The sequence below is a fragment of the Oncorhynchus keta genome, chromosome 27 (genome assembly GCF_023373465.1).
Source record: "Oncorhynchus keta strain PuntledgeMale-10-30-2019 chromosome 27, Oket_V2, whole genome shotgun sequence".
Lineage (NCBI taxonomy): Eukaryota > Metazoa > Chordata > Actinopteri > Salmoniformes > Salmonidae > Oncorhynchus > Oncorhynchus keta.
The window spans coordinates 15,679,570-15,691,316 of record NC_068447.1 but is presented as its reverse complement, the minus strand read 5'-3'; the positions used below and the strand labels follow the sequence as shown (position 1 = coordinate 15,691,316).

At 41.6% G+C, this 11,747-nt stretch overlaps 1 protein-coding gene across 3 annotated transcripts in view; it reads right to left on the bottom strand.

Moving 5' to 3' along the window:
• LOC118378578 (ERC protein 2-like) overlaps positions 1 to 11,747 on the bottom strand; it is a 613,000-nt gene that overhangs the window by 372,468 nt on the left and 228,785 nt on the right. For all 3 annotated transcript variants that reach the window (XM_052481811.1, XM_052481812.1, XM_052481813.1), the window contains one exon: positions 25 to 159. In XM_052481811.1, the coding sequence (XP_052337771.1) occupies positions 25 to 159 (135 nt within the window). The remainder of the gene's footprint in view (positions 1 to 24; positions 160 to 11,747) is intronic.

Here is an 11,747-nt window from a genome sequence, read left to right as displayed (position 1 = left end):
CATACACACTCTGGCCTTCCTTACCCCAGGTGTGTGTGTCGTCAGGATGGAGAGTCTATCCTTCAGGTCCTGGTTCTCCTTCCTCATCCTTTCCACCTCCTCCAGCCGTGCCCTGTCCTCCCGCTCCTTCTGCTCACGCAAACGCTCAATCACTCGCTCCTAACAGAGACAGAGAGACAGAGAGCCAGAGAGCCAGAGAGAGAGGGGGAGAGAGAGACAGAGAGCCAGAGAGAGAGGGGGAGAGAGAGACAGAGAGCCAGAGAGAGAGAGGGAGAGGAAAAAGATAGAGGTCAGCAACAGTTGTCCTCTCACACTGTCGTGTCGTCATTACACAGAGTAGATACACTAGTGGAAAGACAAGTCAATGACACCCCTCCACTGAGTACTGATGCTTCTGCATCATTTAGCAGAAATTCTACTGTAATGATACAGCCCAGGTGAAAAGCCTCACCAACAGTGTAGCCAGGTGTCTCTCCACTAGTCTGGAGCTGTTAGAAGTGCGAAGCAGGAGAGACGCTCATAAAAGGCCATCGTAAATAACAGTAAATAACAGTGTAGAGAGAGAGAGAGAGAGAGAGAGAGAGAGAGAGAGAGAGAGAGAGAGAGAGAGAGAGAGAGAGAGAGAGAGAGAGAGAGAGAGAGAGAGAGAGAGAGAGAGAGAGAGAGAGAGAGAGAGAGAGAGAGAGAGAGAGAGAGAGAGAGAGAGAGAGAGAGAGAGAGAGAGAGAGAGAGAGAGAGAGAGAGAGAGAAGAGAGAGAGAGAGAGAGAGACAGAGACAGAGACAGAGACAGAGAGCTAGAGAGCCATAGACAGAGAGCCAGAGAGAGAGAGCTAGAGAGCGAGAGCCACAGAGAGAGATACAGAGAGACATAGAGAGAGCCAGAGAGAGAGCCAGCAAGAGAGCTAGAGAGATAGACAGAGAGTGAGCCAGAGAGAGAGCTAGTGAGAGAGACAGAGAGAGAGCCAGAGAGAGAGCCAGCAAGAGAGCTAGAGAGATAGACAGAGAGTGAGCCAGAGAGAGAGCTAGTGAGAGAGACAGAGAGAGAGCCAGAGAGAGAGCCAGCGAGAGAGCTAGAGAGATAGACAGAGAGACAGAGAGACAGAGACAGAGAGCCAGAGACCGAGAGCTAGAGAGCCAGAGACAGAGAGACAGAAAGAGCCAGAGAGAGAGCGCCAGAGACAGAGAGCCAGAGACAGAGCGCCAGAAAGAGCCAGAGAGAGAGCGCCAGAGACAGAGAGAGAGAGCGCCAGAGACAGAGAGCCAGAGACAGAGAGACAGAGAGACAGAAAGAGAGAGCCAGAGACAGAGAGCTAGAAATACAGAGACAGAGAGACAGAGAGCCAGAGAGCCAAAGAGAGAGCGCCAGAGAGCCAGAGACAGAGAGCCAGAGACAGAGAGCCAGAGACAGAGAGCCAGAGACAGAGCGTCAGAGAGCCAGAGACAGAGCGCCAGAGACAGAGAGCTAGAGAGCCAGAGACAGAGAGCCAGAGACAGAGAGCCAGAGACAGAGAGCTAGAGAGCCAGAGACAGAGAGCCAGAAAGAGCCAGAGAGAGAGCGCCAGAGCCAGAGGGCCAGAGACAGCGCCAGAGAGAGAGAGTTAATTGTTAATTGTTTATTTGACTTTTGTTTCTACTTCACTTGCCTTGGTAATGTAATCATATGTTTCCCATGCCAAAAAAAAACTTGAATTGAACTGAATTGAGAGAGAGAGAGAGGGAGAGAGAGAGAGAGAGAGAGAGAGAGAGAGAGAGAGAGAGAGAGAGAGAGAGAGAGAGAGAGAGAGAGAGAGAGAGACAGAGAGCCAGAGACCGAGAGCTAGAGAGCCAGAGACAGAGAGACAGAAAGAGCCAGAGAGAGAGCGCCAGAGACAGAGAGCCAGAGACAGAGCGCCAGAAAGAGCCAGAGAGAGAGCGCCAGAGACAGAGAGAGAGAGCGCCAGAGACAGAGAGCCAGAGACAGAGCGACAGAGAGACAGAAAGAGAGATCCAGAGACAGAGAGCTAGAAATACAGAGACAGAGAGACAGAGAGCCAGAGACAGAGAGCCAAAGAGAGAGCGCCAGAGAGCCAGAGACAGAGAGCCAGAGACAGAGAGCCAGAGACAGAGAGCCAGAGACAGAGCGTCAGAGAGCCAGAGACAGAGCGCCAGAGACAGAGAGCTAGAGAGCCAGAGACAGAGAGCCAGAGACAGAGAGCCAGAGACAGAGAGCTAGAGAGCCAGAGACAGAGAGCCAGAAAGAGCCAGAGAGAGAGCGCCAGAGCCAGAGGCAGCGCCAGAGAGAGAGAGTTAATTGTTAATTGTTTATTTGACTTTTGTTTCTACTTCACTTGCCTTGGTAATGTAATCATATGTTTCCCATGCCAAAGAAAAACTTGAATTGAACTGAATTGAGAGAGAGAGAGAGGTAGAGAGAGAGAGAGAGAGAGAGAGAGAGAGAGAGAGAGAGAGAGAGAGAGAGAGAGAGAGAGAGAGAGAGAGAGAGAGAGAGAGAGAGACAGGGATGCAGTTTCAGCCCAACCGTCTTCAACATATATATCAACGAATTGGCGAAGGCAGTAAAATAGTCTGCAGCACCCGGCCTCCCCCTACTAGAATCTGAAGTCAAATGTTTACTGTTAGCTGGTGATCTGGTGCTTCTGTCCCCAACCAAGGAGGGCCGACAGCAGCACCTAGATCTTCTGCACAGATTCTGTCAGACCTGAACCCTGACAGTAGATTTCAGTAAGACCAAAATAATGGTGTTGCAAAAAAGGTCCAGTCGCCAGGACCACAAATACAAATTCCATCTCGACACCGTTGCCAAAAAACTATATATATATTGGCCTAAACATCAGCGCCACAGGTAACTTCCATAAAGCTGTGAACGATCTGAGAGACGAGGCAAGAAGGGCCTTCTATGCCATCAAAAGGAACATACAATTTGACATCCCAATTAGGATCTGGCTAAAAATACTTGAATCAGTTATAGAACCCTTTGCCCTTTATGGTTGTGAGGTCTGGGATCCACTCACCAACCAAGAATTCACAAAATGGGACAAACACCAAATTGAGACTCTGCATGCAGAATTCTGCAAAAATATCCTCCGTGTACAACGTAGAACACCAAATAATGCACGCAGAGCAGAATTAGGCAGATACCCGCTCATTATCAAAATCCAGAAAGAGGAGTTAAATTCTACAACTACCTAAAAGGAAGCGATTCCCAAACCTTACATAACAAAGCCATCACCTACAGAGAGATGAACCTGGAGAAGAGTCCCCTAAGCAAGCTGGTCCTGGGGCTCTGTTCACAAACACAAACAGACCCCACAGAGCCCCAGGACAGCAGCACAATTAGACCCAACCAAATCATGAGAAAACAAAAAGATAATTACTTGACACATTGGAAAGAATTTACAAAAAAAACAGAGCAAACTAGAATGCTATTTGGCCCTAAACAGAGTGTACACAGTGGCAGAATACCTGACATTTGACTATGTAGATTCAGTGAGCATAGCCTTGCCATTGAGAAAGGCCACCGTAGGCAGACATGGCTATCAAGAGAAGACAGGCTATGTGCTCACTGCCCACAAAATGAGGTGGAAACTGAGCTGCACTTCCCAACCTCCTGTCCAATGTATGACCATATTCGAGACACATATTTCCCTCAGATTACACAGACCCACAAACTCCCATATCTACTGGGTGAAATACCTCAGTGTGCCATCACAGCAACAAGATGTGTGACCTGTTGCCACAAGAAAAGGTCAACCAGTGAAGAACAAACACCATTTTTGTACTTTAACTATTTGCATATAATATGACATTTGTAATGTCTTTATTCTTTTGGAACTTCTGTGAGTGTAATGTTTACTGTTCATTTTTTTTGTTTATTTCACTCGTGTTTATTATCTATTTCACTTGCTTTGGCAATGTTAACATGTTTCCCATGCCAGTAAAGCTCCTTATATTGAATTGAAATTTAGAGAGAGAGAGAGAGAGAGAGAGAGAGAGAGAGAGAGAGAGAGAGAGAGAGAGAGAGAGAGAGAGAGAGAGAGAGAGAGAGAGAGAGTAGAGAGGTAGAGAGAGAGAGAGAGAGAGAGAGAGAGAGAGAGAGAGAGAGAGAGAGAGGGAGAGAGAGAGAGAGAGAGAGAGAGAGAGAGAGAGAGAGAGAGAGACAGAGAGAGAGAGAGACAGAGAGAGGAGAGAGAGAGAGAGAGAGAGAGAGAGAGAGAGAGAGAGAGAGAGAGAGAGAGAGAGAGAGAGAGAGAGAGAGAGAGGTGTGTTCAGGTGTTTGTTTTACATGTTAAATGCAGAGGAAGGGTTTACAATAATTGGCAGCTTTAACCATCAAAGAGATGAAAAACAGCACAGGCCTAACCTTAATGAGAGGTGTCAGAGAGGGAGGGGAAGAGAGGTGTCAGGGAGGGAGGGGAAGAGAGGGAGGGGAAGAGAGGTGTCAGGGAGGGAGGGGAAGAGAGGGAGGGGAAGAGAGGGAGGGGAAGAGAGGTGTCAGGGAGGGAGGGGAAGAGAGGGAGGGGAAGAGAGGTGTGGGGGAGGGAGGGGAAGAGAGGGAGGGGAAGAGAGGGAGGGGAAGAGAGGTGTCAGGGATGGAGGGGAAGAGAGGGAGGGGAAGAGAGGGAGGGGAAGAGAGGTGTCAGGGAGGGAGGGGAAGAGAGGGAGGGGAAGAGAGGTGTCAGGGAGGGAGGGGAAGAGAGGGAGGGGAAGAGAGGGAGGGGAAGAGAGGGGGAAGAGAGGGAGGGGAAGAGAGGGAGGGGAAGAGAGGGAGGGGAAGAGAGGTGTCAGGGATGGAGGGGAAGAGAGGGAGGGGAAGAGAGGTGTCAGGGAGGGAGGGGAAGAGAGGGAGGGGAAGAGAGGGAGGGAAGAGAGGGGGAAGAGAGGGAGGGGAAGAGAGGTGTCAGGGAGGGAGGGGAAGAGAGGGAGGGGAGGGAGGGGAGGGAGGGGAAGAGAGGGAGGGGAGGGAGGGGAGGGAGGGGAAGAGAGGGAGGGGAGGGAGGGGAAGAGAGGGAGGGGAGGGAGGGGAGGGAGGGGAAGAGAGGGAGGGGAGGGAGGGGAAGAGAGGTGTCAGGGAGGGAGGGGAAGAGAGGGAGGGGAGGGAGGGGAGGGAGGGGAAGAGAGGGAGGGGAAGAGAGAGAGGGGAAGAGAGGTGTCAGGGAGGGAGGGGAAGAGAGGAAATACACAGATAATTAGTCCTGTGTGTTTCTCATCTACTCAACAATATCTCAGAGTTGTCTGGGTTTGGAGGATGAAAACAAGGACCCGATAGTGAAATATGTCTCCTTGACATGCCAGACACACACACAGTCAGGGAGGATCGTTTGGTATAGGCACTCTGCCCCAGTTAGCTAATTAGAACCAGGGCATTGTGGGTAGTGCTGGCTGCATTTGCAGGTTTGTAACAAGCCTGAGAGATTAGGGGTACACACACACCCTCCATCACACACACTGTCACTCCTGTAAAATCATTATGAACACCCTATACAGACTGCAACAGTCCAATGCTAGCCAAGACTGTCTTTATCAGGCTGGGCTATGGGTAGACTAAGGCTCTGTTTGAATACCCATACCAACATACTGTACGCTACATACTTAATGGGTATATACTACATACTGTATACTATTAGTTATTTTTTGTATACTGTAAACTAACGATATCCTTTCAGTTGAGCTGACGAGCGCTACACTTATCTACCGGAAGTTGATGCGGTTGCTATGCAACCTCTTGCTAGCTTGTTAGCATAACAAATTACTAGCTAGACATCTTATGACTTTGGGTGTTCGTAAATTCAATCTGGAGTGCGTTGGTAAATTCAGTGTGTTGTCAGATTGTCCGTTTGTAAATCCAGGAGCGTTCAGAGCGCACACGGGAAGCTCTGGCCGAGGAGTAGGGTTGACCTCAAAACGGCAGTCAAGCACCCAAACTAACTGGCTAACTTGCTACAGTAGCTACTTCTAGGCACAAATGAGACAACTGGTTAGACTGTTTTCATGTTATCCAGAGCGTTGGTGACTGTGACGCAAGCAACAATTTAATTCCTTTTTTTTGTTGACATTTACTGACACCATATCAGTTATCCAGTGCTCTGGCACATTCAGATGAGAGTGCTCTGATATCAGAGTAGACAGATGAGAGTGCTCTGAAATCAGAGTAGACAGATGAGAGTGCTCTGATATCAGAGTAGACAGATGAGAGTGCTCTGATATCAGAGTAGACAGATGAGAGTGCTCTGAAATCAGAGTAGACAGATGAGAGTGCTCTGATATCAGAGTAGACAGATGAGAGTGCTCTGATATCAGAGTAGACAGATGAGAGTGCTCTGAAATCAGAGTAGACAGATGAGAGTGCTCTGAAATCAGAGTAGACAGATGAGAGTGCTCTGAAATCAGAGTAGACAGATGAGAGTGCTCTGAAATCAGAGTAGACAGATGAGAGTGCTCTGAAATCAGAGTAGACAGATGAGAGTGCTCTGATATCAGAGTAGACAGATGAGAGTGCTCTGATATCAGAGTAGACAGATGAGAGTGCTCTGAAATCAGAGTAGACAGATGAGAGTGCTCTGATATCAGAGTAGACAGATGAGAGTGCTCTGAAATCAGAGTAGACAGATGAGAGTGCTCTGATATCAGAGTAGACAGATGAGAGTGCTCTGATATCAGAGTAGACAGATGAGAGTGCTCTGATATCAGAGTAGACAGATGAGAGTGCTCTGATATCAGAGTAGACAGATGAGAGTGCTCTGATAGAGTCAGATGTAGACAGATGAGAGTGCTCTGAAATCAGAGTAGACAGATGAGAGTGCTCTGAAATCAGAGTAGACAGATGAGAGTGCTCTGAAATCAGAGTAGACAGATCTGAAATCAGAGTCAGATGTGCTCTGAGACAGATGAGAGTGCTCTGATATCAGAGTAGACAGATGAGAGTGCTCTGATATCAGAGTAGACAGATGAGAGTGCTCTGATATCAGAGTAGACAGATGAGAGTGCTCTGATATCAGAGTAGACAGATGAGAGTGCTCTGAAATCAGAGTAGACAGATGAGAGTGCTCTGAAATCAGAGTAGACAGATGAGAGTGCTCTGAAATCAGAGTAGACAGATGAGAGTGCTCTGAAATCAGAGTAGACAGATGAGAGTGCTCTGATATCAGAGTAGACAGATGAGAGTGCTCTGATATCAGAGTAGACAGATGAGAGTGCTCTGATATCAGAGTAGACAGATGAGAGTGCTCTGAAATCAGAGTAGACAGATGAGAGTGCTCTGAAATCAGAGTAGACAGATGAGAGTGCTCTGAAATCAGAGTAGACAGATGAGAGTGCTCTGAAATCAGAGTAGACAGATGAGAGTGCTCTGAAATCAGAGTAGACAGATGAGAGTGCTCTGAAATCAGAGTAGACAGATGAGAGTGCTCTGATATCAGAGTAGACAGATGAGAGTGCTCTGATATCAGAGTAGACAGATGAGAGTGCTCTGATATCAGAGTAGATAGCCAGAGTGAATTTACGAACGCACCCGCATTAACAATGTCCATTGAGAACGCACAACGACTATACCACTTAGCTAAGCTAAGAATGATGTGAATAATGAATTAAATAAACATTGGATAGTTAGTTAGATAGCATATAGTTCATATACTGGCAAGTTCGATGTATTTGCAGCCAACTAAGGTTAGGTAGCTAACAAACATACATAGTGCTGTAATGATATGCTATGCGGTTCGTAAAGATAGCGTAGCTAACAAATTGTCAGCCAATTTTGAAGCCATGCCCATTTTCAGAAGAATTGCATTATGGGGTTAAAAGCACTGAAATAGTGTCCACTGCTTGTAGACTTATTGTATACTTCATATTTTGGCTAATGTAGTACGACATCCAGGAACTTTTGTGGCATACTAACTACATCCATATCCATACTATATCCATACTATATCCATACTACCTATATCCATACTAACTATATCCATACTATGACCAATAAGCATACTAACTATATCCATACTATATCCATATCCATACTAACTATATCCATACTATATCCATATCCATACTGACTATATCCATACTATATCCATATCCATACTAACTACATCCATACTAACTATATCAATACTATATCCATATCCATACTAACTATATCAATACTATATCCATATCCATACTAACTATATCCATATCCATACTAACTATATCCATACTATATCCATATCCATACTAACTATATCCATACTATATCCATATCCATACTAACTATATCCATACTATGACCAATAAGCCTACTCACTATATCCATACTATATCCATACTATGACCAATAAGCCTACTAACTATATCCATACTATATCCATATCCATACTAACTATATCCATACTATGACCAATAAGCATACTAACTATATCCATACTATATCCATATCCATACTAACTATATCCATATCCATACTAACTATATCCATACTATATCCATATCCATACTAACTATATCCATACTATATCCATATCCATACTGACTATATCCATACTATGACCAATAAGCATACTAACTATATCCATACTATATCCATATCCATACTAACTATATCCATACTATATCCATATCCATATCCATACTAACTATATCCATACTATATCCATATCCATACTTACTATATCCATACTATATCCATATCCATACTAACTATATCCATACTATATCCATATCCATACTAACTATATCCATACTATGACCAATAAGCATACTAACTATATCCATACTATATCCATATCCATACTAACTATATCCATACTATGACCAATAAGCATACTAACTATATACATACTATGGCCAATAAGCATACTAACTATATCCATACTATATCCATATCCATACTAACTAAATCCATACTATATCCATATCCATACTAACTATATCCATACTATATCCATATCCATACTAACTATATCCATACTATATTCATACAATATCCATATCCATACTAACTATATCCATACTATATCCATATCCATACTAACTATATCCATACTATATCCATATCCATACTAACTATATCCATACTATATCCATATCCATACTAACTATATCCATACTATATCCATATCCATACTAACTATATACATACTATATCCATATCCATACTAACTATATACATACTATATCCATATCCATACTTACTATATCCATACTATATCCATATCCATACTAACTATATCCATAATATATCCATATCCATACTAACTATATCCATACTATGACCAATAAGCATACTAACTATATCCATACTATATCCATTCTATATCCATACTAACTATATCCATACTATATCCATATCCATACTAACTATATCCATACTATATCCATATCCATACTAACTATATCCACACTAACCATATCCATATCCATACTAACTATATCCATACTATGACCAATAAGCATACTAACTATATCCATACTATATCCATTCTATATCCATATCCATACTAACTATATCCATACTATATCCATATCCATACTAACTATATCTATACTATGACCAATAAGCATACTAACTATATCCATACTATATCCATATCCATACTAACTATATCCATACTATGACCAATAAGCATACTAACTATATCCATACTATGACCAATAAGCATACTAACTATATCCATACTATATTAACATCCATACTAACTATATCCATGCTATGACCAATAAGCATACTAACTATATCCATACTATGACCAATAAGCATACTAACTATATCCATACTATGGCCAATAAGCATACTAACTATATCCATACTATATCCATATCCATACTAACTAAATCCATACTATATCCATATCCATACTAACTATATCCATACTATATCCATATCCATACTAACTATATCCATACTATATCCATACTATATCCATATCCATACTAACTATATCCATACTATATCCATACTATATCCATATCCATACTAACGATATCCATACTATATCCATACTATATCCATATCCATACTAACGATATCCATACTATATCCATACTATATCCATATCCATACTAACTACATCCATACTATATCCATACTATATCCATACTATATCCATATCCATACTAACTATATCCATACTATATCCATATCTATACTAACTATATCCATACTAACTATATCCATACTATATCCATACTAACGATATCCATACTATATCCATATCCATACTAACTATATCCATACTATATCCATATCCATACTAACTATATCCATACTATGACCAATAAGCCTACTAACTATATCCATACTATATCCATATCCATACTAACTATACCCATTCTATGACCAATAAGCATACTAACTATATCCATACTATGACCAATAAGCATACTAACAATATCCATACTATATCCATATCCATACTAACTATATCCATACTATATCCATATCCATACTAACTATATCCATACTATGACCAATAAGCAGACTAACTATATACATACTATGACCAATAAGCATACTAACTATATCCATACTATGACCAATAAGCATACTAACTATATCCATACTATGACCAATAAGCATACTAACTATATCCATACTATATCCATATCCATACTAACTATATCCATACTATATCCATATCCATACTACCTATATCCATACTAACCATATCCATACTAACGATATCCATACTATATCCATATCCATACTAACTATATCCATACTATATCCATATCGATACTACCTATATCCATACTATATCCATATCCATACTAACTATATCCATACTATATCCATATCCATACTAACTATATCCATACTATAGCCATATCCATACTAACTATATACATACTATATCCATATCCATACTAACTATATCCATACTATATCCATATCCATAATACCTATATCCATACTAACTATATCCATACTATGACCATAAGCATACTGACTATATCCATACTATATCCATATCCATACCAACTATATACATACTATATCCATATCCATACTAACTATATACATACAATATCCATATCCATACTAACTATATCCATACTATATCCATATCCATACTAACTATATCCATACTATGACCAATAAGCATACTAACTATATCCATACTATATCCATTCTATATCCATACTAACTATATCCATACTATGACCAATAAGCATACTAACTATATCCATACTATATCCATTCTATATCCATATCCATACTAACTATATCCATACTATATCCACATCCATACTAACTATATCTATACTATGACCAATAAGCATACTAACTATATCCATACTATATCCATATCCATACTAACTATATCCATACTATGACCAATAAGCATACTCACTATATCCATACTATGACCAATAAGCATACTAACTATATCCATACTATATCCATATCCATACTAACTATATCCATACTATGACCAATAAGCATACTAACTATATACATACTATGGCCAATAAGCATACTAACTATATCCATACTATATCCATATCCATACTAACTAAATCCATACTATATCCATATCCATACTAACTATATCCATACTATATCCATATCCATACTAACTATATCCATACTATATCCATACAATATCCATATCCATACTAACTATATCCATACTATATCCATATCCATACTAACTATATCCATACTATATGCATATCCATACGTACTATATCCATACTATATCCATATCCATACTAACTATATCCATACTATATCCATATCCATACTAACTATATCCATACTATATCCATATCCATA